The sequence below is a fragment of the Lipotes vexillifer genome, unplaced genomic scaffold, assembly GCF_000442215.2.
Source record: "Lipotes vexillifer unplaced genomic scaffold, Lipotes_vexillifer_v1.1 scaffold602, whole genome shotgun sequence".
In the NCBI taxonomy this organism is placed as follows: domain Eukaryota; kingdom Metazoa; phylum Chordata; class Mammalia; order Artiodactyla; family Lipotidae; genus Lipotes; species Lipotes vexillifer.
In genome coordinates this window covers 303,576-328,912 of record NW_006790307.1, presented here as the reverse complement: position 1 = coordinate 328,912, position 25,337 = coordinate 303,576, and the positions used below count along the sequence as shown (strand labels likewise).

At 37.1% G+C, this 25,337-nt stretch overlaps 1 protein-coding gene across 2 annotated transcripts in view; it reads right to left on the bottom strand.

The window, feature by feature from the left end:
* PTPRR (protein tyrosine phosphatase receptor type R) overlaps nucleotides 1-25,337 on the bottom strand; it is a 268,141-nt gene that overhangs the window by 24,313 nt on the left and 218,491 nt on the right. For both annotated transcript variants that reach the window (XM_007463536.1, XM_007463537.1), the window contains 4 exons: nucleotides 22,810-22,996; nucleotides 20,138-20,222; nucleotides 10,188-10,267; nucleotides 9,644-9,781 (listed from right to left, as the gene is read on the bottom strand). In XM_007463536.1, the coding sequence (XP_007463598.1) occupies nucleotides 9,644-9,781; nucleotides 10,188-10,267; nucleotides 20,138-20,222; nucleotides 22,810-22,996 (490 nt within the window). The remainder of the gene's footprint in view (nucleotides 1-9,643; nucleotides 9,782-10,187; nucleotides 10,268-20,137; nucleotides 20,223-22,809; nucleotides 22,997-25,337) is intronic.

Below are 25,337 nucleotides of genomic sequence, written 5' to 3'. Positions count from 1 at the left end.
CAGCAAAAGTAGAACGCAATGCAAAGCAAAGCAAACTGATATTTTTATAATCTTTTTTTTTTTTCTTTGACCATCCCTCTCACACCCACATTAGGACTATTTGTGTATAAAGAAGGAACAGGTCTAGCTAGTATTTTAGTTGCCTGAAAAAAAAATCTATTTTTAAGTTACTTTCTTTTTAAATTCTATGCACTTAAAATCAAAGAGATTTTGCTCTATGAGCTAAAGACTATCATCACATAGAAAGTGGCTCTAAATAAACAAAAAGAAGATACTCAGTTGCATTTGGGTTACATTTGCATATAAGACAGAATGGGTCAGATTGTCTAAAATTATTATGGTTTTAGTTACTCTAATTCTTTGTGTTCCAATTAAATATTAGTAACATAGGTGAAGCAATTTAATATTAAAAGCACCTTCACCAACCTTATATCACTGAATCCCTTCCACGATCATTTGTGTTAGGTAAAGCAGAGAGTAGATATTGTTGTTATTATTATTATTTTTATCATTTTACAGCTGAGAAAACTGAAGCTCAGGTGTTTTCATAAGGTTCTCTGGGAACATCCTCTTGGGGCTATAGGACCCTCTGAGCAAATATCACTTTATACATTCAAGTTTCTGTCTTTGATTTCTGCACTAATAACCAACACTTCTTTCTACAGCAATACTCAATGCCCTCCCTTCCCTCTATGAAATATGCTGATGCTCGTGGAACACTGAATGCCCTCTGTCCCGCTCTCTTACTAAGTCCAGCAAGTCTGTCACTATCTGCTGAGCTGTATGTTCAACAAGTGGTATTTATATCTGAACCTCTTAATGACAGTTGTACTTGTTATTAGAGCCCAGTAATTTAATGAAACTTTACATAAATCAATGAAACATGAGGGTGGAAAGAAAAAAAGAATTGTTCTATGAAATAATTGCATAAGTTAATTAGGTTTTCACTGGGGAAAAAAAGTAAATCAGTAAAGAAAACTGTGGTCAAATCAGGTACAGGTGAGACCATTATAAAAGGGCAAAGTTTGGAAATATAGACAGGATTCTGCATTCATATTGCTTTACAAATTTTTCTATGTTCTCTCACATTTCAAAGAAACTGAAATGGGACATTTCAATGACGTATAAAGGGCATGATTTAAACAAACTATATGACCGAGAGCCAATACTAAAAATAAAAAAAGACAGTCCCATGATAAAATAATGAACAAATTTGAATATGAACAAATGTACCTGTTTTAAGACAAAGTAAAACATTAGAGTTTTTTTGTGTGTTTGAGTCTCCACTCTGATTTTTGTTTTTTTGGATTAACTGTGTCAAATAAGAAGGCTTCTAACTATAGTTAGAAGTAAAGCAGGCTACAGCAATTAAATAGAACCCAGCAGATTAAAAATTAAGGTGCCAAGTTATATTTGGAATGTAAGCATGCTTGAAAGGACAGGTGAGTAACTTTTCTTAGGGGCTGTCAGCCTCTGAATTTCTGGCTACTCTTAATTGCTTGGGTAGCATAACTGTCAAGACCCTGGTCTTTCAGGAAATGAGCTTAGGCAGCTGGGCATTGCTGGGCAGTGCTAGGTCAGGCTGCTTCTCTAGATACCAAGTATCTAATTCTGGTCCTCCAGGACAGCAGAATACCAGACAGTGGGTCTCCACTGTCTTCCAACTTACCCTCCCTGACCTTGTTTGTACAGACACTCTGATTATGGGACTTTGCTCGTTTATTTTCATTCTTGGTACAAAATGTGAATCCTCTTGTCCACCCCACACTTCACAGACTGACCTCTAACTTGAGCATGACTCCCCCATCACAGTTCCAATCCACACTTTGAAACTGTCCACTACTTTGTTTTTTTTGTTTGTTTGTTTTGCTTATTTTTGGCCGTGTCGGGTTTTAGTTGCGGCATGCTGGATCTTCGTTGAGGTATGCGTGATCTTTCGCTGCGGCGCACAGACACTTCCTTGGGGTGCGCGGGCTTCTCTCTAGTTGTGGCCTGCAAGCTCAGTAGTTTTCTCTTCTTTAGTTGTGGCATGCGGGTTCCAGAGCGCGTGGGCTCTGTAGTTTGCAGCACACGGGCTCTAGCTGAGGCGTGCAAGCTCAGTAGTTGTGGCTCGTGAGCTTAGTTGCCCCGCGGCATGTGAGATCTTAGTTCCCTGACCAGGGATCGAACCCACGTCCCCTGCATTGTAAGGAGGATTCTTTACCCCAGACTACCAGGGAGGTCCCCTTGTCCACTACTTTGAATGAGCAGATCTGACACTTTTTTTTTTCTTTAAACCAAATCAAAATGCCTTGTTCATCTCCTCTTTTCTTCCTGGAGAGAACGGTTAGAGATTTTAATCTGGACTGTAAGCAATCCCACACACTTTTCTCTGGCCACAATCACTGCTTGGACTGGAACTTTCTCCCTTCCCACCCTAAGTAGGGAGAAGGTTTGAGGAGGGTGTATATAGTGGTGAGGAGTTGGGAGTCAGGTTGCTAGCCGTTTGGCCTTGGGCAGGTTGCTTAACCTCCCTGTGTCTCCGTGTCCTCTTTTAGTGGGATTTACAGATATGTTTATTGTAAAGATTGCTTTCTAAGCATATTGTTAGTGCTCAATAAATATTAGTTATTTGGAAGATCAAACAGCCCAGTTTCTAGACCTTCTATGTATATTTGATGAACTTTCTAGATTATCTAACTTAAACTCTAATTTTTTAGCTAACTTTAAATAGTTGAGAAGATGTATTTTCATTTCATTCATTTAGAATATGAGAATAATTAACATTTAATTACGAGTGTTTTATCAGAAAAATTTATTTTCTCTTCAAATGTATAGCTTAAAAAGGTCTACTTTATTTTTAAGTATAAGTTACTTATATATTGAATAGCCAGTCATTCCCAACTGAATACCCACCAGATTTTATAATGAAACTTAAGGTCAACATGGGATATAATTAATACTTATATTGCAAAAAAAACACCCCACCTTTTCTGGATGTATTTAATTAAGTAAAGATATCTAGAGTAGCTGTGACTTGACTCAATGAAGTCATTGCTTATCTTCTTTTGTATTCATAAAATTCTTATAGGCTGCCATTTATAAATTTTAAAATGACCTCCTTATCTCATTGCAAACTGTCTTCCATCTCTCTTACTCTACCATATGTTTCTTTTCTCCACCCCCCATAGCACCTAACACTTTGTACCTGTATACAATATTTTAAAATTTTGTTTCTTGTGTATTGTGTCTCCCCTTTTAGATTGTAACTCCATGAAAGGAGGGATCTTTGTTTTGTCAATAAAGATATAATCCAAGCACCTACACTGGTGCTTGATGGTTGATAGTTGATAAATATCTGTCAAATGAATGAATGAATGTGCACAAATACAGCACTGGATGTTTTATAAAGAGGAATGTTCTGAATGTCTTCAAGGTTAGCTGGAGAATTCCAGATGCTAAAGATGTGGTACAGTTAGATATATTTCTGGAAAACATGTTTTTTCAAAAGTCCACATCATTTAACCAGGTCATTTCACACCTAAAAATATACATTAATTAAATAAGCAAAGATGTGGATAAAAAGATTGGAAATGACTTAAATATCTCTTAAAGGAAACGATTACATACATTTTAGCATCCACACAATGAAATTCTAGCAGTCATTTAAAATCATGTTTTTGATGAGTTACTAATGACACGGAGAGCACTCATCATATAATGTTAAAAGCAGAATATACAATGAATACAGAACCCTCTTTTATTCTCTATATCCGTCAGCAAAATTTAACATTCCAGTCCTATCTCCCTTCACTCCCTACTATGCCCAGACAATATCAAACGGCTCAACTCACGCATGCTATGTGGTGTCTTGTCTGCCTCTGTGTGCTGTTGCTTTGCCTGGTTTATGTTCCCTTGTGTACTTACTTACTCTGCAGCCCCTACTGAAAAACTGTAAGGCACCATATGAGCTGTATGGACAAAGAAATGTAATTAAAATAAATCCTTTCCATAATTTTACCAGAGAGAGAAAGGAAGGGAATGAAAACAGAGAACACTTAAAATACGATTTATTTATTTCATTTTCTGAGGTCAAACTGCTTGCAAAGTGTGAATAGGTCAATGGGCAAAATGGGGTTTGTAAGTATTTAAGTCACAGAGCTGAACTCAGATGAAAAATGTAAATATTAAGAAAGAATACGGCTGTGTTAAATACTTGAGAGAAGTATTTTGTTAGGCCAAATGACCAAGTAATTCCCTCACTTCCTGAAAGATAAATTCAGTGTCTTACTGCTCCCTGAAGCCAACAGTGGGTCCCTTGTCTTCTAATGTCTTGTACCCTTATTTGGCCCGTTTATTATGTTGGGGCGGTGATTAAGTACATGAGCTTTGGAATCAAGTAAACCTGTACTAAAATTTGGACTCTATCATTCTCTTACTTTGAGGCTGTAGGCAAATGGTTTAAGCTCTGAGCCTCAAGTTTCTCACCCATAATATAGGGATAGTAAATCGTGCTTTGTAGAGTTAGAGTGAAAATGCACAGAATTAACGTATGAACTGTGCTTACTACGTATATTTAATAAATGGCAGTCAGTAGAAAATATCTTCCACAGTATGTATACTATGACCAAGATTCATTCTACTTCTCTTCTTTCCTAGGAGAAAGTCTGAGCTAGTCTGAGGATTTTGGAAATATGCAAATGATTCCTGTCCTGCTTAGATTGATCTAACTCCAGCTTTGCAGATTTTGGCCACTGTGCCTTCTCTAGTCAAGCAATAGTTCACCTTAAAAGTTTGAACACTGTGTTTCCAATGTTTTATTTCTTTTCAAAAGGAATTCCCTTCTTGAGATTTATCTAAATGAAGAAATCAAATTTACCAGCAATAAAAATCTCTTCTCATTTCTTGCCATAGAAGATAACTGATTCTTCAGCTCTATTTTAAAATTTTTTATTCTCATTTTATAAAGTAACTATGAGAATATTGGGATTATTGAATAAGAACTGGCAATTATTCACTTATTCCTTTATTTATGTATTATAAAATAGAAAGGTTCGTGAAAATATAAAGCCTGGGAATTTCTAAAGATAACTCCACCTTCACATATTTTTGGAGGAAATGATTTTTGTCTGTTCCAAACAATGACGCTTAACACAATTGAAAGTTGGCACATTTTTGGTAAACAGCATCTTCCTGGCAGTGTGAAGTCTACTGCCTATTTCTTTTGGGCCAGGCTTCTCAGTATCATTTTAATCTGTAAAACATCAAAGTTTCCTCCATAGTATTGTATTTACATCTTTAGAGAATCTGGATGGAAAGGAATTTTTATTTTAATTTAATGGGTAACCAACAATAACAGAAGTCAAAATCTTTACTGCAATATTTGGAATTATGACGGGCCACGGGAAAGTACATGTAACAAATTACACAGAGAAAACATGTAACATAATCTATTTACTTTGATATTTCCAGAAGATATATCCCAGACATGAAAAAAGGCAAGAGGCTAAAAATGGTAAGAAAAAAATAATACCTCTTCAATTTCTGAATTATGCAGCCAAAGAGAAAAATAAAAACCTCAATCACCCTTTATGTGGCCATTATTATTATTATTTATTTATTTATTTTTTTTTTGGCGGTACGCAGGCCTCTCACTGTTGTGGCCTCTCCAGCTGCGGAGCACAGGCTCCGGATGCGCAGGCTCAGCGGCCATGGCTCGTGGGCCCAGCCGCTCTGCGGCATGTGGGATCTTCCCGGACCGGGGCACGAACCCGTGTCCCCTGCATCGGCAGGCGGACTCCCGACCACGGCGTGTGGCCATTATTTTTTAAAAATTCTGGCTTTTCAACAGATCTACTTGGCTCTCCTATGGAGAACGTGAATTCTGAGAATGGTACCAACAGGTTAACTCCAAGTATGATGCACTTGAAAAAGAAAGAACAAGATGGGCTCTATTTCTCTGCACATTCAGAATGGAGATGTCTGAGCATCATCAGTAAATCAACTCAGTGTCACTTTGAAATACATATTTATCTCATACAGCAGTTCTTTTAGAATCACAACTTTGGTCTTGGGGACAGAAGGGAAGAATATAACTGTCTGTTGGGGCTTTGGCATATTTGCCAAGTGTTCATACTATCTTTGTTGGACTTCTTTAAAATATGTCACATCCTACTCAACTTCTAGGGAATTCTTTCTCACTAACCATCAATCTTGGCTTTTCTGTCCTGATGAAACCCTGATTCAAGGACAAGTTAAAGCACTATTGGTGTATTTCTGACTTTTTGTCTAAAGAAACAAATATATCACAAAATTTGAGGATTGAAATGCTCAAGACACCAAAATTATAATTTATCTTACACGGTTACTACAACCTATTCGCTAATCCTTGTGAGATATTGTTTCACATATGCTTTGCCAAGTATTAATCCTTAATAAATATGTAACAAGAAAGTAATGTTTTCTGTGGAAAATATAACTTGTTTCAAAACATTTACATACTTATATTTTTGTAATTGCATACATCACAGTGCTTTTTCTATGTTGATTTTATAAGATTTTATTTTTAATAGAAGAAATAGAATTAATAAAGGTATGAATGTGCTTTGAGAAAACACATTGTGACAATCTATTCAGAAAATTGTAATTCAAACCAAAGTGGGCAGGAGTAGTACAGTCTATTCAGATCTAGGAAATGTTGCTAAATCCTGTGTGAGCTCTGGGTTGTCTGTGATTTTCTCTCATTCCTCTGTGGGTATTATTCTACTGATTTTTGGCTATTGAGAAGCCAATTGTTAGTCACTCTGGTTGTTAAAATAGTCTCTGTAGTGTTTTTCAGTTCCACAGATGTGTCTAGTTGTGGATTTATTTTTACTTATCCAGCCTAGGATTTACTGGGCTTTTCAAATCTGAGAGCTCAAGTCTTTCACCAGTTTTGGAAAATCTTTAGCCATTATTTCCTCAAATACTACTTCTTTTTTTATATTCTCCTTTTTCATTTTCTAAAATATCCATTAGACATATACTGGACATCTAAATACTGTCCTCTATATGTCTGAAACTCTCTTTCATATTTTTGGTCATTTTGATCTTCTAGGTAATTTCCCCAGTTCTATTTTTTTTTTTTTTTTTTTTTTTTTTTTTGCGGTATGCGGGCCTCTCACTGTTGTGGCCTCTCCCATTGCGGAGCACAGGCCCCGGACGCACAGGCCCAGCCGCCATGGCTCACGGGCCCAGCCGCTCCGCGGCATGTAGGATCTTCCCGGACCGGGGCACGAACCCGTGTCCCCTGCATCGGCAGGCGGACTCTCAACCACTGCGCCACCGGGGAAGCCCCCTAGTTCTATTTTTTAATCCAGTAATTATTTATTCAGCTGTGTCCAGCTTGCTAATAAAACTATCTCATGACGTTTCTTTTTTTCATTTTAATGTCTATATAATATTTATTTCTAGGACTCTTTGGTTTGTTTTTAAATATTCCTAGTCTTTTTTGATAGTAACTTGTTCTTTTGTCAAGTTTTTTAATTTTATATTTTGTGTGCTTAATTATAAAAAAGCCTCTATTTATAGTTTCTATTATTTCAATTTCTTGTGGGTCTATTTCCACTATTTGTTGCCTCTTCTGCTTTTTACTTATGTTGCTTATTTACAAGTGTGTCTCAGAATTTTGACTTCTGAGCTTATGTTTGGCTGGGCTTTTTCTTTTGAAATTCTGTGTAGTGTATGCTGAGAGTACATGCATCCAGAAAGTTTTTGCCTTTGTTTTTATAAAGTGCCACAAGAGCGTTACCAATGCAGTATGACTTTTTATATTATTACTTAAATGAATATAAACTAGTTTATAAATGATTTATATAAATAAAAGAATCACTAATGTATATTAATCACTTAACACTTGGTGTTGCCTGGGCTTTGAATTCTGAATACTCAAGAGTACCTCTTTATTGATCCCACGAGAAGGCCAGACTTCGCTGGATTCATTTCCTCTTATAACCCTATTTTGGTAGGTAGGTTTATTTTTGTGGTTCACCCTTTCACTGAAGGCCTAGCCCTTGAAGGTGTTCACTTCATGGAAGGTCTCAGTTCCAAGTCCTGGTTTCTACAAGCCCAAGGCTTTGTCTCCAGTTCTTATATTGTCATTAAAACAAAAGTAACCTGTAATTCTCTGGTTTTATGCCTTTTATTCAGTTTTTGACTGATTTACCTTTTTCCTCCCAAGCTCTGCTATGCATGCTGTATAATATTTCACCCAGTATGACTGGTTTTTCAGATTATCTAGTCTGCCATATTACATAAGTTCTATGTATGTATGTATGGGTGTATATATACAGAGAGTACACCTTTAAAACTTGAAGAATATTTTCCTACCTTGAAGGTAAATTGTCACAGATATTAAACAACTGTGCAGGAATTGTCAGTAGCTTATTATGTTGACAGATTGATAGTGGGTGAAACACCTGAGAATATTAGGTTATTTTTATTATGCCACCTCAGGCTTTCATATAAGATTCATAGAAATGCATTTATTTAGTAAGCATATAGTTAATAGAGTATAAAACTTCATCTACTGGCCAAAAAATGTACTTTTTTTCCAGGATAAATTTCAGAAAAAGATCCTTTATCTATTGCAGCAAAAATGGAAGAAAACAACAAACTTTAAAAAACTTTAAATTGCTGTTTGTGAGCCTGAATTTTCTTGATTAGCAGCAGGGTTATAGTATAATCAAAGGTTATAACTCACCAGAGGAGTATAAAGGAAAGTTCAGTTTTCTTAAATTCTGATTGTCCTGGTGAGGCCCTGGTATAGTAATTTTGACAAGAAAATAATCACAAATGCTGACTAAAATCAGACTGGAAATTATCTCAATAAGATGCCATGAGATGTTAAAGGAAAAAAAAAAGATGCTATGAAATGTAAGCAGTGCCTAGGAAAGCACCCTTTGGGAATTACACAACTTTATTTTTATTTTATTTTATTTTATTTTATTTATTAATTTTGCGGTACGCGGGCCTCTCACTGTTGTGGCCTCTTCCGTTGCAGAGCACAGGCTCTGGACACGCAGACTCAGCGACCATGGCTCACGGGCCCAGCCGCTCCGCGGCATGTGGGATCTTCCCGGACCGGGGCACGAACACGTGTCCCCTGCATCGGCAGGCGGACTCTCAACCACTGTGCCACCAGGGAAGCCCTAATATGCTATATTTTTATGAAATTATGTTGTTTTTTGTCTGTATCTCCCCAACTAGAAAGTTAAAATCTACCAAGGGCAGGAATCTTTGTGTTTGTTTACTAATATATTGCCAGCAACTAAAACAGTATCTCACTTAGTAGGTGCTCAAAAATTGCTTGGGATGTAAATGAACAATTTTTTATTTCCCTGCCTATAAATCAGAGTGATAATTCATGGCCCCTCATTTCCTTACAGAGATACATGGGTACAAATGTGATCCGTGTATGCCAAGTACATTGATTTAACTGAAAGAAAGTCGTCATTCATAGAACACCAATTACCACTTTTTGGAAGCATAAAGTGGCCTAGCCTTTAAATGTCTTAATGTTTCCATCTTAAATCTGTTATTAAGTATATGGCAATTTTCCTTAAACAATCTCTCTTCTATAGCAACAGAAAAAATATAATGTTCCGTACTTGGGTAAAGGTCATACCTCATTTTTTTCCTTGAGTTTTGTGATCATAACAATCACGGGACTGTCTTCCTGCCAAACCATCTGCCAGAAATCATTCACGGTGTTGATCATGGGGCCCTGCGTGGCGATGAACGCTTTCTCTTTGCCACTGTAGCCCTAGTTTGAGAAAGGAGACAAAGGAGATAAAAATGTTGGCTTTGAAGTTCATGCCTTGCACTGAAAGTTTAGGTGAAAGATCTTCAAAACAAAATAGCTCTGATAATCCAAAAGCAACACAGACTGTTGCAGCTTTATTGATTCTAGCACCACAATTCTTGGGGTTGTTCTCCCAGCAAGTCAGGCACAGCATATGGTTCCTCAGAGGGAGCACTATAGCCACAGACACACAGGAAAGGAAGACTTACTATAAATGACCCACCACCAAAGTTGATTATGACCAAGCAAGCAAAAAAAAAAAAAAGCAACAAACTTGCTAGTAACCAACTCTGAGGAAAAAAAAAACAAACTAACAATTCTAAATAGTAAATTGACATGCTCATCAGAAAAAAATTTATTTACTTACCCTAATATAATTAGCATTAATGTAGGTGCTCAAAGAATTAGTTACATTTTTTGGTCTTAAACATACTCTGCTGAGGGGATCTAATGAAGAAAACAAGAAAGACTGTGTTAACCAGATTTACTCTTTTAAGTTTCTTAGAACACCAATAAGCAGTACATAGCACACTTATATACTGACCATCTGGCATGCGTCAATGTTTTTTGTTGGTGTGGCTGTATGTCTGTCTCTTTTTTTTTTGTAACATCTTTATTGGAGTATAATTGCTTTACAGTGGTGTGTTAGTTTCTGCTGTATATTTGCAAACAAAGCAACTGACAAAGGATTAATCTCCAAAATATGTGTGTCTGTCTCTTGATCTGTGTTTATTGAGGGACATTTGAGACCATCTTTACCCCTTGTCCTGACACAGATCTCGTCCATAAGCCCAAGATGATGAGTTTCTACTTTACACCATTTTTGGTGGGTTTCTGATTCTTGACCCCATTTTTCATTTACGCTCCTTTTCTTATTCTTTGCGTTTGGAATTTGCACCATATCTCCCTACTCAAGTCTCTCTTCTGTCCTCCGCAACAGCAAACACTTGGTCCAGTCCAAATCTCCTCTCACTACTTGGAAGAAGCTGTCTTTAGTTACCATGTGTTTGTTCACTGACATCACAAATATCTGATATCGGATAGATTATTACAGTATTAAATTCTAAAATCACTTTCCATCGAGAAGAGTTGAAAGGCTCTTTGTGAACCACGGTAGTGATTTTTACCAACATTTATGTAAATAATCCCTTTGTGATTTCTTTAACCCGGTTACACTCTGAGCCTCTTGAAGGCCGGGATGGGGATTTTTCATGATCTGTATAAGACCTGGTGTCTAGCACAGTGCTTATATATGTAATAGACATTCAGTAAATGTCTATTGCATTGATTTAAATGGCCCCTTCCATTGTTTAAGAAGTCAGTTCTATGCATTCCTCTCTAGCAATTGTTCTGTTGCTCTGCTTCTCCTGACAGGTGACATCTGAGTGTGTATTTTGCCCACCTCCTCATCTACACTTCAGTCCTTCTTGCGTACACTCCAATCTATCCTAACCCTAGTCTTATGCAGACACGGCTCTTCCTCTTGCCGCTGGTGACACTTTTGCTACTAAACCCAATGAGCCCGTGGTGGTATTTATTTTTTCACGTCCTCTGTGTAGAATTAAAAAACTGTAGATCATATATCTTTTTATGGAGTTTTCTCTTCCCTTGGATGCTGTGTCACAGCATTCTGGGTTTCCTGCTACCTATTCGATGGTCTCTTTTCAATCTTTTGCTTATTTCTTCTGCCTCCTTTAGTTTGTTTGTTTATTTATTTATTTATTGGCTGTGCTGCACAGCATATGGGATCTTAGTTCCCCAGCCAGGGATCGAACCCGTGTCCCCTACAGTGGAAGCGTGGAGTCCTAACCACTGTATCGCCAGGGAAGCCCCTCGTCTGCCTCCTTTTTTTTTTTTTAAAGATTTTTAATTTTAATTTTAATTTTATTTATTTATTTGTGCTGTGTTGGGTCTTCGTTTCTGTGCGAGGGCTTTCTCTAGTTGTGGCAAGTGGGGGCCACTCTTCATCGCGGTGCGCGGGCCTCTCACTATCGCGGCCTCTCCCGTTGCGGAGCACAGGCTCCAGACGCGCAGGCTCAGTAGTTGTGGCTCACGGGCCCAGCCGCTCCGCGGCATGTGGGATCCTCCCAGACCAGGGCCCGAACCCATGTCCCCTGCATCGGCAGGCGGACTCTCAACCACTGCGCCACCAGGGAAGCCCCCCTCGTCTGCCTCCTTTGATGTTGCTGATTCTAGGATTCAACTTGACCCTCTTCTATGCTCACTTGACACTGCCTTGTTGGGTGATTGATTCATCCCCATGATTTTGTACCCATACCCTGGAGACTCCCAAATATATATCTTACAGCAGACTACTCTCCTCACTTATAGACCACATTTAAAAATTTTTCATTTCCTTCTGGATATACTACAGCTTTGTGAAACTTCACATGATCATGTGCTCCTGATAGCCCTGTGTTATTCTATGTTGGGTGTGCTACCACAGCTCCTGAGTCCATGTTTGAAAACTAGTTGGACTTGACCCTCCATATTCATGTTCTGTCCATTTGGTTTCCTGAAACTTGCTAGGATTTATCTTGCCTGCCTCTTCCCAAGGCTTTCTTCTTAGGCTAGGACCGGAGCATCCCATCTGGTCTAACTGCCTTCAATCTTGTTCTTTACCCATCCATCCTTCTCATAGCTGGCAAGGTGGTCTTTGTAAAATAAAATCTGATCACATCATTCCCTTGCCTAAATGCCATCCATGGTTCCTAATTGTCCACAGCAGTATTTCCCAAACTGTTATCTGTAAATCATTTCTTTTATAACATATAGAATTAGGTCATATAACTTGTAAATTAGATCATCCTTAAAAAGGGGGTTCAGTAATCAAATAAATATGGAAAACACTGAATTCAACAAACTTGAACAACAATCTTTTCACTGCAGAATTTCTCAGGGTCTATATTATGCTAATATACTCTGTGAATTTCCAAGAAGGTATTATTTATAAACTTATTTGTCCACTGCATTCATTTTATTATGAATACTTATTGACAATTCGACAGTCCAGAGCAGCATTGCCCAACAGAACTTTCTGTGATAATGGAAATGTTCCTTATCTGTGTTGCCCAAAATTGTGACCACTAGCCATGTTGGCTACTGAGCACTTGAAATGTGGCTAGTACAAACTAAGGAACTAAAGTTTTAATTTTATTTAATTTTAATTCATTTAAATTTACTTAGCCAGATGTGGCTAGTGGCTGCTCTACTGGACAGTGCAGATCTAGGGGATGAAATCTCCTTAGTGGGTCCAACAAGTCTTTATCTTTTCCCACAGCATCATCAATAATCACTTTCTATGTGTACATGCTCTAGTCATATGGGCCCAGGGAAATCTCTCAAATACTCCATGTTCTTGCAGATTCTATGCTTTTGCATGTATTGTTTCCTTGCCGTCTCAGCATGGTAAAGTCTTCCTCATTTTTCAGAGCTCAGTTCAAGAAATACCTCCTTTCGGAAGCCCTCCCTTGTCTTCCTGGTGGAATTAGGCATTCCCTTCTTTGCTCAGGCTTCCTGAGTTTTATTTTAGTATTTAACATCTTGTATTTTAAGTGCTTAAATGTTTGCTTGCCCTCAATAGTTTGTGATGAGCCCGTTGAGAGCAAGGGCTGTCTTAATGAACGTTTGTATCCTTTGTGATTTCTATTTGGTGTGTGGCTCAGAGAGTGTTTAACATCAGAATTAATTTCGATTAGAAAGAGTTAAAACAATGCTTTTTTTCAATTTTTTTTCTTTTCAAAGCAAAGGGGACAGGAAAACTTCCATTACTTTTCAGTATCCACCGATTATTAAAAGTTTCCACAAATGCCCTAAACCACTCAGACTTGAAAAGAGGCCCACTTCCTTCAGTTTTTATAATGCCTACGATATATATGATTTACTGGGAACTCAACCCGAAAATTGCTTAGAAGCAGGTGTCCTGTCAAGCTTAATTAAGTTTATGTTGAAAATTGGTAATTTATAGTATTTCCAAGTATTCCGAGATTTCCAAATATTAAAACAAAAACAAAAACAAGAATACAACATATGATGGAGTAGGGGAAAATAAATTTGGTTCCAACCAAAGCCTTTTTAGTGTTTTTAGTCTAATAAAAATGTCAAGGGGGCTTCCCTGGTGGCACAGTGGTTGAGAGTCCACCTGCCGATGCAGGGGACACGGGTTCATGCCCCCGTCCGGGAAGATCCCACATGCCGCGGAGCGGCTGGGCCCGTGAGCCATGGCCGCTGAGCCTGCGTGTCCGGAGCCTGTGCTCCGCAACGGGAGAGGCCACAACACTGAGAGGCCCGCGTACCGCAAGGAAAAAAAAAAAGAAAAGTCAAGGATTAAAAAAACAAAATTTTGTCATCATCAGTTATTATTTTCATCTTTATTGTTATAAGTTTACTCATGTGATGCATTTTAAGTCTACATATTAGTCAAATTCACTATAACTTTTTTCAGAATTGGTATTTCTGAATTATATGCTAAATGCTTAGCATACCATTTATGATTCATCTGGGCAGTATCAATAATAACTACAGATATTACATTGAGCACTGATGACTTTTCCTCCCTGTCTTCTGCTCTTCCCTTTTTATTCAGTATTTCCTTCTTTCCTTCCTTTGCTTTCTTCCTCTTTCCTTCCTTCCTCCCTCCCTTCCTTCCCTTCCTCTCCTCTAACTTCTTCCCTCCTTCTTGTTTCTTTTTTCCTCTCAACAAATTGTTGAACACATAAAGTTTTGGTGTATAGAGCACATGAAATTTCCCCACTTTGATCTCTTTAAAATACCCTCTGGTAATCTTAAGTCTTCTTTTTAACAGACAAAATGGTACCTGGATCCTGAGTTGAAGATTTCCTCTCCAGGAGGAAATGTGTTTGAGGTTTGAAGTCAAAGAAGAAAGCTATTAGATGAGGGAAAAGTGTATCACTCCCAGTGATGGGCAAAGGCAGGAATGAGAGGAATAGGATAGTTTTCAGAGATGAATTTAAGACAAGTGGGAAATGGAAGGAAAGCAGGGACTGGCCACACCTTCAAGGTGATTGGGAATCATCTTCAAATTTGTTGGAAGAGAGAGAAGACTCTAGGCCTGTGTTGTCCACTACGGTAGCCACTAGCCACATGTAGGTAAATTTAAGTTAATTAAAATATAATAAAATTTAAAAGTCAGTTCCTTGAGTGCACTAGCTATACTTCAAGTGCTCATTGCCACATGCAGCTAACGGCTATCACACTGGAGATACAGAATATTTCCATCATTGTAGAGAGTTTTAGTGGACAGGGCTGAATTTGGCAATGCAGTGATAGATTATGTGAAATTCACTTTTTAAAATGCATGTGAACATTGTAAGAGAAAACAGGGCTCTTCAATACTGTTTTTGAAACTGTAAACGTTTCTCTCCAAGGTTAGTGTTCTTATTTTCTGGAATTGTTTCTGGGGTTAATGATGGATTCAGTTAGGTAGAGGAGCAAAGGAGAAATTAACATTAGCTGAGGGTTTACTATTAGTTGGAACTTTCCTAGCCATTTTTCATACATTTATTTGATTCTTTCAATAGTCTTACAGGGTAGTATCACTATTACTATTTTTAGGGACAAAGGATGGCACAGAAAGATTAAGTAGCTTGCCATAAATTGTAAATGCTTTTGCCAGGATAGGAAATCAAGTCTAAACTCCAGCATTTTGCTGAGTCACACAACTCGTTGCTTTAATGAGTGGTTCACTTATTTGCATATTTACTCTGTTCTAGGCACTTTATATAGTGAAACAGAAAACATAATGTAAGTAGGAAACATTACTAGACTTTAAATTTTTAAATATAAAATGATGGTCAGAGTAAATTGATTTATATTGTTTTATAGTTGTATAAATAAATTGGCTGCATGGAAAAAATATACATAAAATTTCTTGTTATACTTCTTTGTTATACAAATAATTTCACATTGATATATGATCAGTTTTTTCGCATTGCTCTTGTGTTTAGGACATAGATAAATTTTTATCACAAATATTTGTTTATATTGTAAAGTAATTTGCCATAAACTTGACCTAAGCACTTTAATCTACCACTTAAGAATGTTCTGAGTCAGGATGACACTGTCCTTAGAAAAAAAGCTACAATTTAATTGGTTCTTGGCCATCCATATTTCTGCTGCAAAACATCCTCCAAGTTATACAAACTCACTAATATGTACAAGCTGGAAGCTTTTAAACTTGAGAGTTTATTGTAGGTTAAAACAATAAAAACAATTATAATACTTAAAATATTAATCATTTTAAGATTATTATTTTATGTAATGTTTCAAATTTACCCCATTTTACAGTCTAAAATAAACCATAAAGAGCAGCTTTTCATATTAATTCCAGTCTTTTCTGATGATTTTCCAGCCAATGATGTGGCTTGTCCAAGCTATATTTACTAGATTATATTCTGTGCAACAGGGGGTGGGTGGGGTATTCAGGCTATAGACATTTTCAACAGAAAATCTGTTATTTGCAACATCAGTTGTCAGCACAGGTGCCCTGGTTCAAGCGACCCACCCAGTTCTGGGAATGGAAAAGCTGACACAGGACTGTGAAGCAGTTGTCTGATAGCATCTGGCAGGAAACAGAGAAGGCTGAACTTTAAAATAGTCCTAATAATTTCCAAATCCTTCTGAGATTAGGTGGTTAAGTATAATACTTGCAGTACATGTATATACCTTAATTACTTATGTTTGGTAAATTTCAGATGAAAAGTCCTGAGAGAGAGAGTCGGGGGTGGGGGCGGGGAGAGAGAGAGACCAGTTGTAACACACAGCACTTTCATCCCCTTCAGCCAATTATAGTTATAAAATATCTTTCAACAGTGACTATATCTTAGGTAAATAGGTTTAACTATACAGACCAATTAAAAATATGTTACAGTGGAGTAACTGTTACAATGTGTTTCCAACTCCAACAGAAGGGGAAGCCCAAGGACACTAATAACAGTAATTCTTGCTCTATTACTATAAATATGAAGAATTTGGTGTTTTATGAGTGAATTAATGAATTATGAAGACTCTACTATTTCAATGTCAATACTCTAAAACAAATCTTCGTGGCTCCATCTTTCCAGAGCTATTGCCTTGAGATGTTTATGGATTTTTGCCCAAATCCCAACTATATCTTTGTTTAGTGATTGACAATATTGCTTCTTCTCCAAAGTATTTTTGCCTTTCTAGGCAGAATTACTCAGTCCTCCTACACCAGTTAGGCAAGATCTCTATTCAGGCTCTTACACTGAGCATAATTACTTGTTTACATGTCTCTCCTCTGGTCTGTGGCCTCCTTGATCTTATATGCTGCTCCTTATTTCTTACTGGTTCCAGGCATCTAGCTCACTGCTTGACATCGATACATTTCATGGAGTTAAATTTAGTTTTAACATAGTCTAAACAGTGTTTCTCAAAGTGTGGTCCTGCTATCACCTGTATCAGAATCACCTGGGTGTTTGCTAGAAGTACAGACTCCTGGGCCCAACAGAACCCACTTAAACAGAATCCCCAGGGTGGGGCACAGGATTAGATTTTTAACAAGGACTCTAGGTGATTGTTATGCACAATGAAGTCTTTTGGTAACAGCTTTTTTGAGATATAATTCATATACTATACAACTCACTCGTTTAAAATGTGCCATCACATAATTTATTTTTAATTGTTTAATCCACAGAGTTGTGCAACTATCAGTGGTGGAAAGCATGGGGGCAGATGTGTTTGGATTTGAATCTTGCTTGTTTAATATCTATAAGCCTCACTTTCCTCCTCTGTAAGAAAGGAACAATAATATCTTTCTGAGTTATGATGAGAATACCTGACATTGAGCACTTTATCATGTGCAAAGCACTGGGCTCTACAACAACTCTGTGAGGTGGCTACTACTATTCCCATTTCACAGATGAAGTTAAGAAATTTACCCACGGCCATACAGTAAGTGGTGCAGCTGGATATGAACCCCAGCAGATTGGCTCTGGAGGCAGCCCTATAGCTACTAGACTCTTCTGTAAGGATACAAGATAGTATATAGAATGTTTCTAGCAAGGATGGCATTTTAATTATCTCCCAAAAAAACTCATACCCTTTAGTAGTCATTTCTCATGCCTCTCACCACTAGGCAACAACTGTAGTTTCTATGTCTACAGATTTGCCTAACCGGACACTTCATATAAATGGCATTATGCAGTATGAGTTCATTTGCGATGGCTTCTTTAACAAAAGAACTACCTCATAAAAAAAGTACCTCATTACTTTAAAAAAAAAAAATTAATTAATTAATTTTATTTACATTTTGGCAGCATTGGGTCTTCATTGCTGCATGCGGGCTTTCTCTAGTTATGGCAACCGGGCCTGCTCTTCGTTGTGGTGCACGGGCTTCTCTTTGCAGTGGCTTCTCTTGCTGTGGGGCATGGGCTCTAGGCACTCGGGCTCCAGTAGTTGTGGCACTCGGGCTCAGTATTTGTGGTTCTAGAGTGCAAGCTCAGTGGCTGTGGCGCACGGGCTTAGTTGCTCTGCGGTGTGTGGGATCTTCCCCGGACCAGGGCTCTAACCCGCGTCCACTGCATTGGCAGGAGGATTCTTTTTTTTTTTTTAGCATCTTTATCGGAATATAATTGCTTTACAATGGTGTGTTAGTTTCTGCTGTATAATAAAGTGAATCAGCTATACATATACATATATCCCCATATCCCCTCCTTCTTGCGTCTCCCTCCCACCCCCCCATCCCACCCCTCTAGGTGGTCGCAAAGCACCGAGCTGATCTCCCTGTGCTATGCGGCTGCTCCCCACTAGCTATCTATTTTACATTTGGTAGTGTATACATGTCCATGCCACTCTCTCACTTCGTCCCAGCTTACCCTTCCCCCTCTCCGTGTCCTCAAGTCCATTCTCTACATCTGCGTCTTTATTCCTGTGGCAGGTGGATTCTTAACCACTGTGCCACCAGGGAAGTCCGGTACCTCATTACTTTTTATTGCTGAATAATATTATGTTGTGTGAATATACTACATTTTATTTATCCATTCATCAGTTGATGGATATTGTGGTTATTTCTACTCTTTGGGCTATTACAGATAATACTGTTACAAATATTTGTGTACAGCTTTTGTGTGGATACATGTTTTTATTTCTCTTGTGCATATACCTAGGAGTAGAAAGTCTGAGTCATATAGTCACTTTAGGTTTTACCTTTTGAGGAACTACCAGACTGTTTCCTCAGTAGCTGTACCATATTACATCCCTACCATCAAAGTATGAAGGTTCCAATTTCTCTACATCCTTGCCAACACTTTCTATTGTCTTTTTTATTATAATCATGTGGTTATGAAGTGTTATCTCACTGTGGTTTTGACTTCCTTGATGCCTAATTATGTTGAGTATCTTTTCATATGCTCATTGGCCATTTGTATATTTTTTACGGAGAAATGTCTATTCAAGTCCCTTGCTCATTTTAAAATTGGGCTATTTGTCTTTTTATAATTGAGTTATAAGAGTTCTTTATATATTATAGATACAAGTCTTTTATTAGATGTATAATTTATAAATATTTTCTCCCATTTTGTGTCATTATCGTCTTTTTAGTTTCTTGATGGTGTCCTTCGAAGCACAAAACTTTGAAATTTTGTTCAAGTTCAATTTACCTATTTTTTTCTTTTGTTGCTTATACTTTTGGTGTCATATCTAAGAAATCATTGACTAATTCAAGGTCATGAGTTTTACATCTGTTTTATGTGAAAAGTTTTATAGCTTTAGCTCTTACAGTTAGGCCTCTGATCCATATTGAATTAATTTTTATATGCTGTGTGGGGCAGGGTCCAACTTCAGTTTTTTTTGCATGTGGCTACCCAGTTGCTTCAGCATCACTTATTGAAAAGAGTAGCCTTTCCCCACTGAATTGTTTGACACCCTTAGTGAAAGTCAGTTGACCATAATGTGTGCCACAGTAAAGTTTTAGAACCATGTGTCTACTGAAATTCTGAGCAGACCTTTATTTTAAGAGTAATACAAGATAAAGTTATTAACCTTAGACCACTTTAATGATTATTAGTCTTTTTTTTTTCTTTTTTTTTTTTTTGGCTGCACCACTTGCGGGATCTTAGTTCTCTGACCAGGGATTGAACCCGGGCCCTGGCAGTGAAAGCGCAGAGTCCTAACCACTGGACAGCCAGGGAATTCCACTTTAACGATTATTAGTCTTGAGATGTGTTTGCAATTCCAAATTTGGTATGTATATGGAAGTTGTGAGGATGGGAAATGGTGAGGTAGGGGTGGATGGGCAAGGCTTGTGCTTTACAACACAAACTAATTCAAGAAACTTACTTGGCAAAATGGTCTTATAGCGATTTTTAGTTCCATGACATGGAATGTCAATTTCTTTGGGATCCACAAAGTTCATTGGTATTTCCTGCAAAAATAAATGATATCAAATACTGTATTTAATGCTGTCACAAAGAAAATCTTCACGGGGGGCCATCTGATCCAGAGCTCTACTGGACTTCAAAGTCATTTATGAAACAACAGACTACCACCTCTGGTTGACCAACACCCTTCCCTTCATAAACACATCAGCTGCACCCTGACAAGCTGACTCCAAGAAATGGCTTTGTGTGTTAGAAAGTATTATTTGATATGTAGTTCTTAAAGAGACATAGAAAACTTTGGTTAGGTTTGAAGAATCCTGTTCTGACATAATTGCTGGAAATATATAAACAGGCAGCTGAAAAATTGCTTTTTCTTAAACAATGTATTCAGATTTCTTCCTATCTTTGTGTAGATTCAGTACCAAAAATTTTATTATGGTAGATTCTCTTTTAACAATAATTGTGACTCTTTTAGGATTATGAAAACCTTCCTCCCCAAATAGTAAATATAAAGGGCATTTTTGCTGATTTAAGTGATGATGATATGATGCATTTTTTTGGATTAAGAAATGGTTTATAATTGTACTGTTCCATTTGTGGTTGTAAATGCAACATTTGTAGTGAAAGGCATTTAGGCACTGTCCTCTTGCACTTAACAAGAACACAGATATTTTTATTAAGTCAGAATATATGTCAAATGATGGAGGAGGGAACAATTAAAGCGGAAGTTGCTCTGCGTGTTAGACAGAAAAGGTGGGCATCTGATGCTGACTGGGACAAAGGAGACAAAAAGCCAACGTTTTCAAAAGGGTCTAAACAAATATTTAAGGAGTTGATTATACAAAATAGTATGTTTTCTAACTTAAAATTCTGCAAAGGATTGCTTAGATAAGGTCAATGTGCATTAAAATACCTTTTGTCCCTAGATCACATAAAATAATATTTTTGTTATCTACACTTTCTCCTACAGAAAATAGAACTTGACAGCTTAATATTCATTGAAATGAAAGAAATTATCTACAAATTTATTTAAATTGTCCTTGTTTTCAGTCAATCTGAAAATTCAAGAAAAACCTGACTACTGTGAATTTAAGACTCGGTCCAGTGAGAGGAGTAGCTTACTTTTAAAATATTGTTTCCTAAGCTTGCATTATTTTAGGTATTTACGATATTTATTCCTACTCTCTGCTCCAACTAAATGTTGTAAGTTCTCAGTTCCAAGTTACCAAAATAAGCAAAATTGTTGAATGTTCAGTAGAAACCACATGTTCATGCTTGGTAATTTCCAACAAGTTAGTCTGTTTTAGCAAAGACGTGAATATCTTTATTCCTCCCCGATCTTTCCTGTTTTCTGACACACACTGACAATTTGTCATCTTCCAGCATTATCTCTCTCCTCGGCATTCCTTGCTGGCCTCATCTCTCAGGGAAGTAGACTGTGTTAAGGGCTTATCTCATAGAACAAAGAGCTATCTGTGGTTGTAGAAAAGAATACTAGGTGTACCCTTGGCCACTTCTGTGATCACTGACTGGTTCTTTTATTCCTCCCAGTTCTCCTTTTTTTCATACATAAAAGATGATATGCTATGAAGTCTAACTTTTAAAACAACATGCTTGTATTTTAATAATAGTTGATGAGCTGATAGATCTAACCTATTGTTGTCTCTTTTGTCATTAGGGTGGTTGCAAACAGCTGAGCTGACCCTGAAGTCGTCAACTTATTATACCCGTCAGCTATGGCTTAAATGTACAACTGCTTTAAGATGCAAGGGGTTCTATAAAATGGATATCCCCCTTGGGCAACAATGAGACCTAAGAAGGTCTAATCTGTCTCCATGCTCTCTAGATTGAAATGTGTGTTCATGCATTATCACCAGCAACACTGATGGGTCAGCATCATTTTTAGCTGAAGGAAACTCACCATCATTTTTAGCTCACATTGGGTCTTCCTCTTGTGTTCCTTATTTCATTAAATGACAATGCATGCACGCTGTTGCTCAAGTCTAAAAATGGGGGTGTCACCCCTATTAAGTGGACTTAATAGGCCGCCTTAGCCTATTAAGCCCACTTCTTGTAGGTGCCTATAGACCCTCCCAAATTTTCACTGCTACTATTTTAGTTTTGACCACCATCACAGCTCCACAGGATTATGTCTATAGTCTCCAAAATACCTCTTTCTAATGCTGACTCTATTGCAGATAGTGATCTTTTTAAAACACAAGATAAGTCCAAACCCTTAAATATGTATTAAGACTTGGGTTTCTTTTATATCTGAAACTCAGTTTCTGTCACTTCCCACCTTAATTTCAATGCTCCTGTCAAACTGCACAATTTAATTTCCCGAACAGTGACAGCAAGGCTGTTCCTTCATCCTGGAATGCTCAGCTCCTTCTTGTCACTTTGCCTGGCCAGCCCTTATATACTCTGCCTCAATTCACATTCTAGTTTGAACACTTACCAGTAGTTGATGAGATGCAGGGTGGATCTAAAATCCTTGCACTTAACCTTTTGAACTGTAACCATTTTACCGTAAGCTGCCTGAGTGGAAGACAGTGTCATTTTAGAATGTGCCTCTAGTGCCTAGTATATCAAAATACCTACTGAAGAGTGAATCATAAATAGCAGGCTCACCATGAATTCACTTTGGAGTAAATGTGAACTTGCCACGACGTCCCTGAGCTGTGACCTTGTGAGAATACGGCTGGCTGACTGCAGATACTCCATTGCTACCTTCTCCCGTGGGGTTGGTGTGGCCACAAAGGGTTCAATATTCCCCAAGCTACTCATGTCCAGGGTAAGAGATACGTTGGACCCTCGTCTACATTGGAGAAAAATGTTATTAGGTTTAAATACTGCATGAATTATTGTGAGCAGATCAGTTTGTCTTTCTGTACATACATATAACTCAGTGAGAACTATTACAGAAATAAGGACCCAATATCTTCTTTTATGGTACCATAAAAGCAACTACTCATAGTTTCTCAAGAAACTGACAGTTTTTTGTTGGAAATAACTCTGAATTGAGAAAATGCACTATAGTTTATTAAGGGGTATAGTTGCTATAGAAATAATAACATGGCTAATAAATTAAGTGAAAAATTTAGGAAAAGTAAACACAGCATTTGAATTGAGGAATGAGATGTAACGCAAACATACCTTATTTATCTGTATATCTGAGAGTCCAGTATATAAATTCTATATCCACCCTAATTCGTCTGATATCCATATACCATACTCATGATTTTATTGAACACAGGAAGCTCACAGGAGAAAAATAATCTTTTTATTTTAGTTCAAATGATTGTCATTGAAATAGAACTTAAAAGTTTAAAATGTATATATTTTTTATAACTTCTGATTTATCCCTAAAAGATAGCTTTTTCATCCTCCATTTATGTATGTATGTAATGCATATGTAGGTCTATGTGTGTAATTGCATATGCATATATGTATTTATTTAATTCTGTGATAAACTTACCAGGCACCATAAAGACCACAGACCCTCGTACTAAATTACAATTGACTTTTCCTCTGTGATTTCCCTCCTCTTGTTGGGAGGCAAGGTGGTGTTCTTCCAACATATAAAGGCTCCTTGTGTCCTGAAAGAAGGTGTGAGTGCCTCTTACTAGTAATATTGGCTGTGTGGAACCAAGAATTAACCATAAAATAGCATGTGTTGAGGGTCAAAGTCAGAAATTGTACTTAAAGAAATGTTAAATTTAAAGGGGCCTGAAGTGAGCATCAGGCGATCAAATATGGTGCCAACTGGTTGGTGTCCCAAGATAATGGAGAACCGGCAAATACAGGTCAAAACAAATGTGAGTAGAGAGAATACAAGAAGATACTAGGCCCAGCATATTATTTCCTTGGAATGGTATTTTACATGTATGGAACATTACCTCAGGAAATACTGAAGTGGCTACAGCTTAATTTTAAGAAATGCAAAATTGTTAGAACATACAACAAAAAATCCAGTAAACAAAAACATATCAGTTCTTTCCTCCTATGAATCTGTTTCTGGTTGTAGCTTTGGTGTCATTCTATAGTTTGATATATAATGTTGTCATTTTTGTTAATTTCTAAGTGGTTTGTAATTGTAGTTTTAATTCTTCCTTTACTCCATGGTAACTAAGTGTTTGCCCATTTATTGTCTTTATTAATGTCTAGTAAGAGTACATGGAAATCAATGAATGGATTTCTAATTACTGGAATTTCTTGATTCTTTCTTTGAGACAAATACTATAAAAATTTTTCTAAATATTTCATACATACTTTTGCTGGCAGCTGCTTTGTTTATCTATCTATGTATCTATTGACATATATCTCTATATATCATATATAAGCACATATGTACATATATGGCACCTTATATATTATATTATGATATATTATTAAAGATATTATTCCAATCTATTTTTTTCCTTACTTTTTTCCTACTGGATTTCTCATAGCCTGAGATATGTATGTGATTCTTCTACAGTAACTGTTTTTGTTATTTTTCCTTATATTTCTAACAGCTTTTACTTTATATATTCAGCCATTACGTTATTTGACAAGATTCATAATTATATCTTCACTGTAAGTTTTATCAATATCAAATACTTTCTCATTAATTTTATGTTTGGCCTCCCATCTGACTTTTGCTTCCTAGTTTTATTGAGACCCAACTGACGTACGGCACTGTGTTAAGTTTAAGGTGTTTGACTTACATATATTATAAAAAGATCATGCACTAAGTTCAGTTAACTTTCATCACCTCATATAGATACCAAAAACAAAGATTTTTCCTGTGATAAGAACTCTTAGGAACTACTCTCTTAACACTTTCAAATACTGTATATACCACATAGCAGTGTTAACCATAGTCATCATATTGTACATTACATCCCTAGTACACATTTATCTTATAACTGAAAGTTTGTACATTTTGACCACTTTCATCCAATTCATCCTCCCTCCACTCCTCACATCTGACTTAAAAAAAATTAATATTGACATACCTGCTTTTTATTTTTCTTGGCATGTTCCTGAAAATCTTTTTCTAGTTTCTATTATTATTTTTAACTCTTTTGAATCACTGTACTAGGGATTAGGGGATAGCATTTTGGACACCCCATAAAATATCACCTACCTGATAAGAGGGATGGTTGCCCCCCACC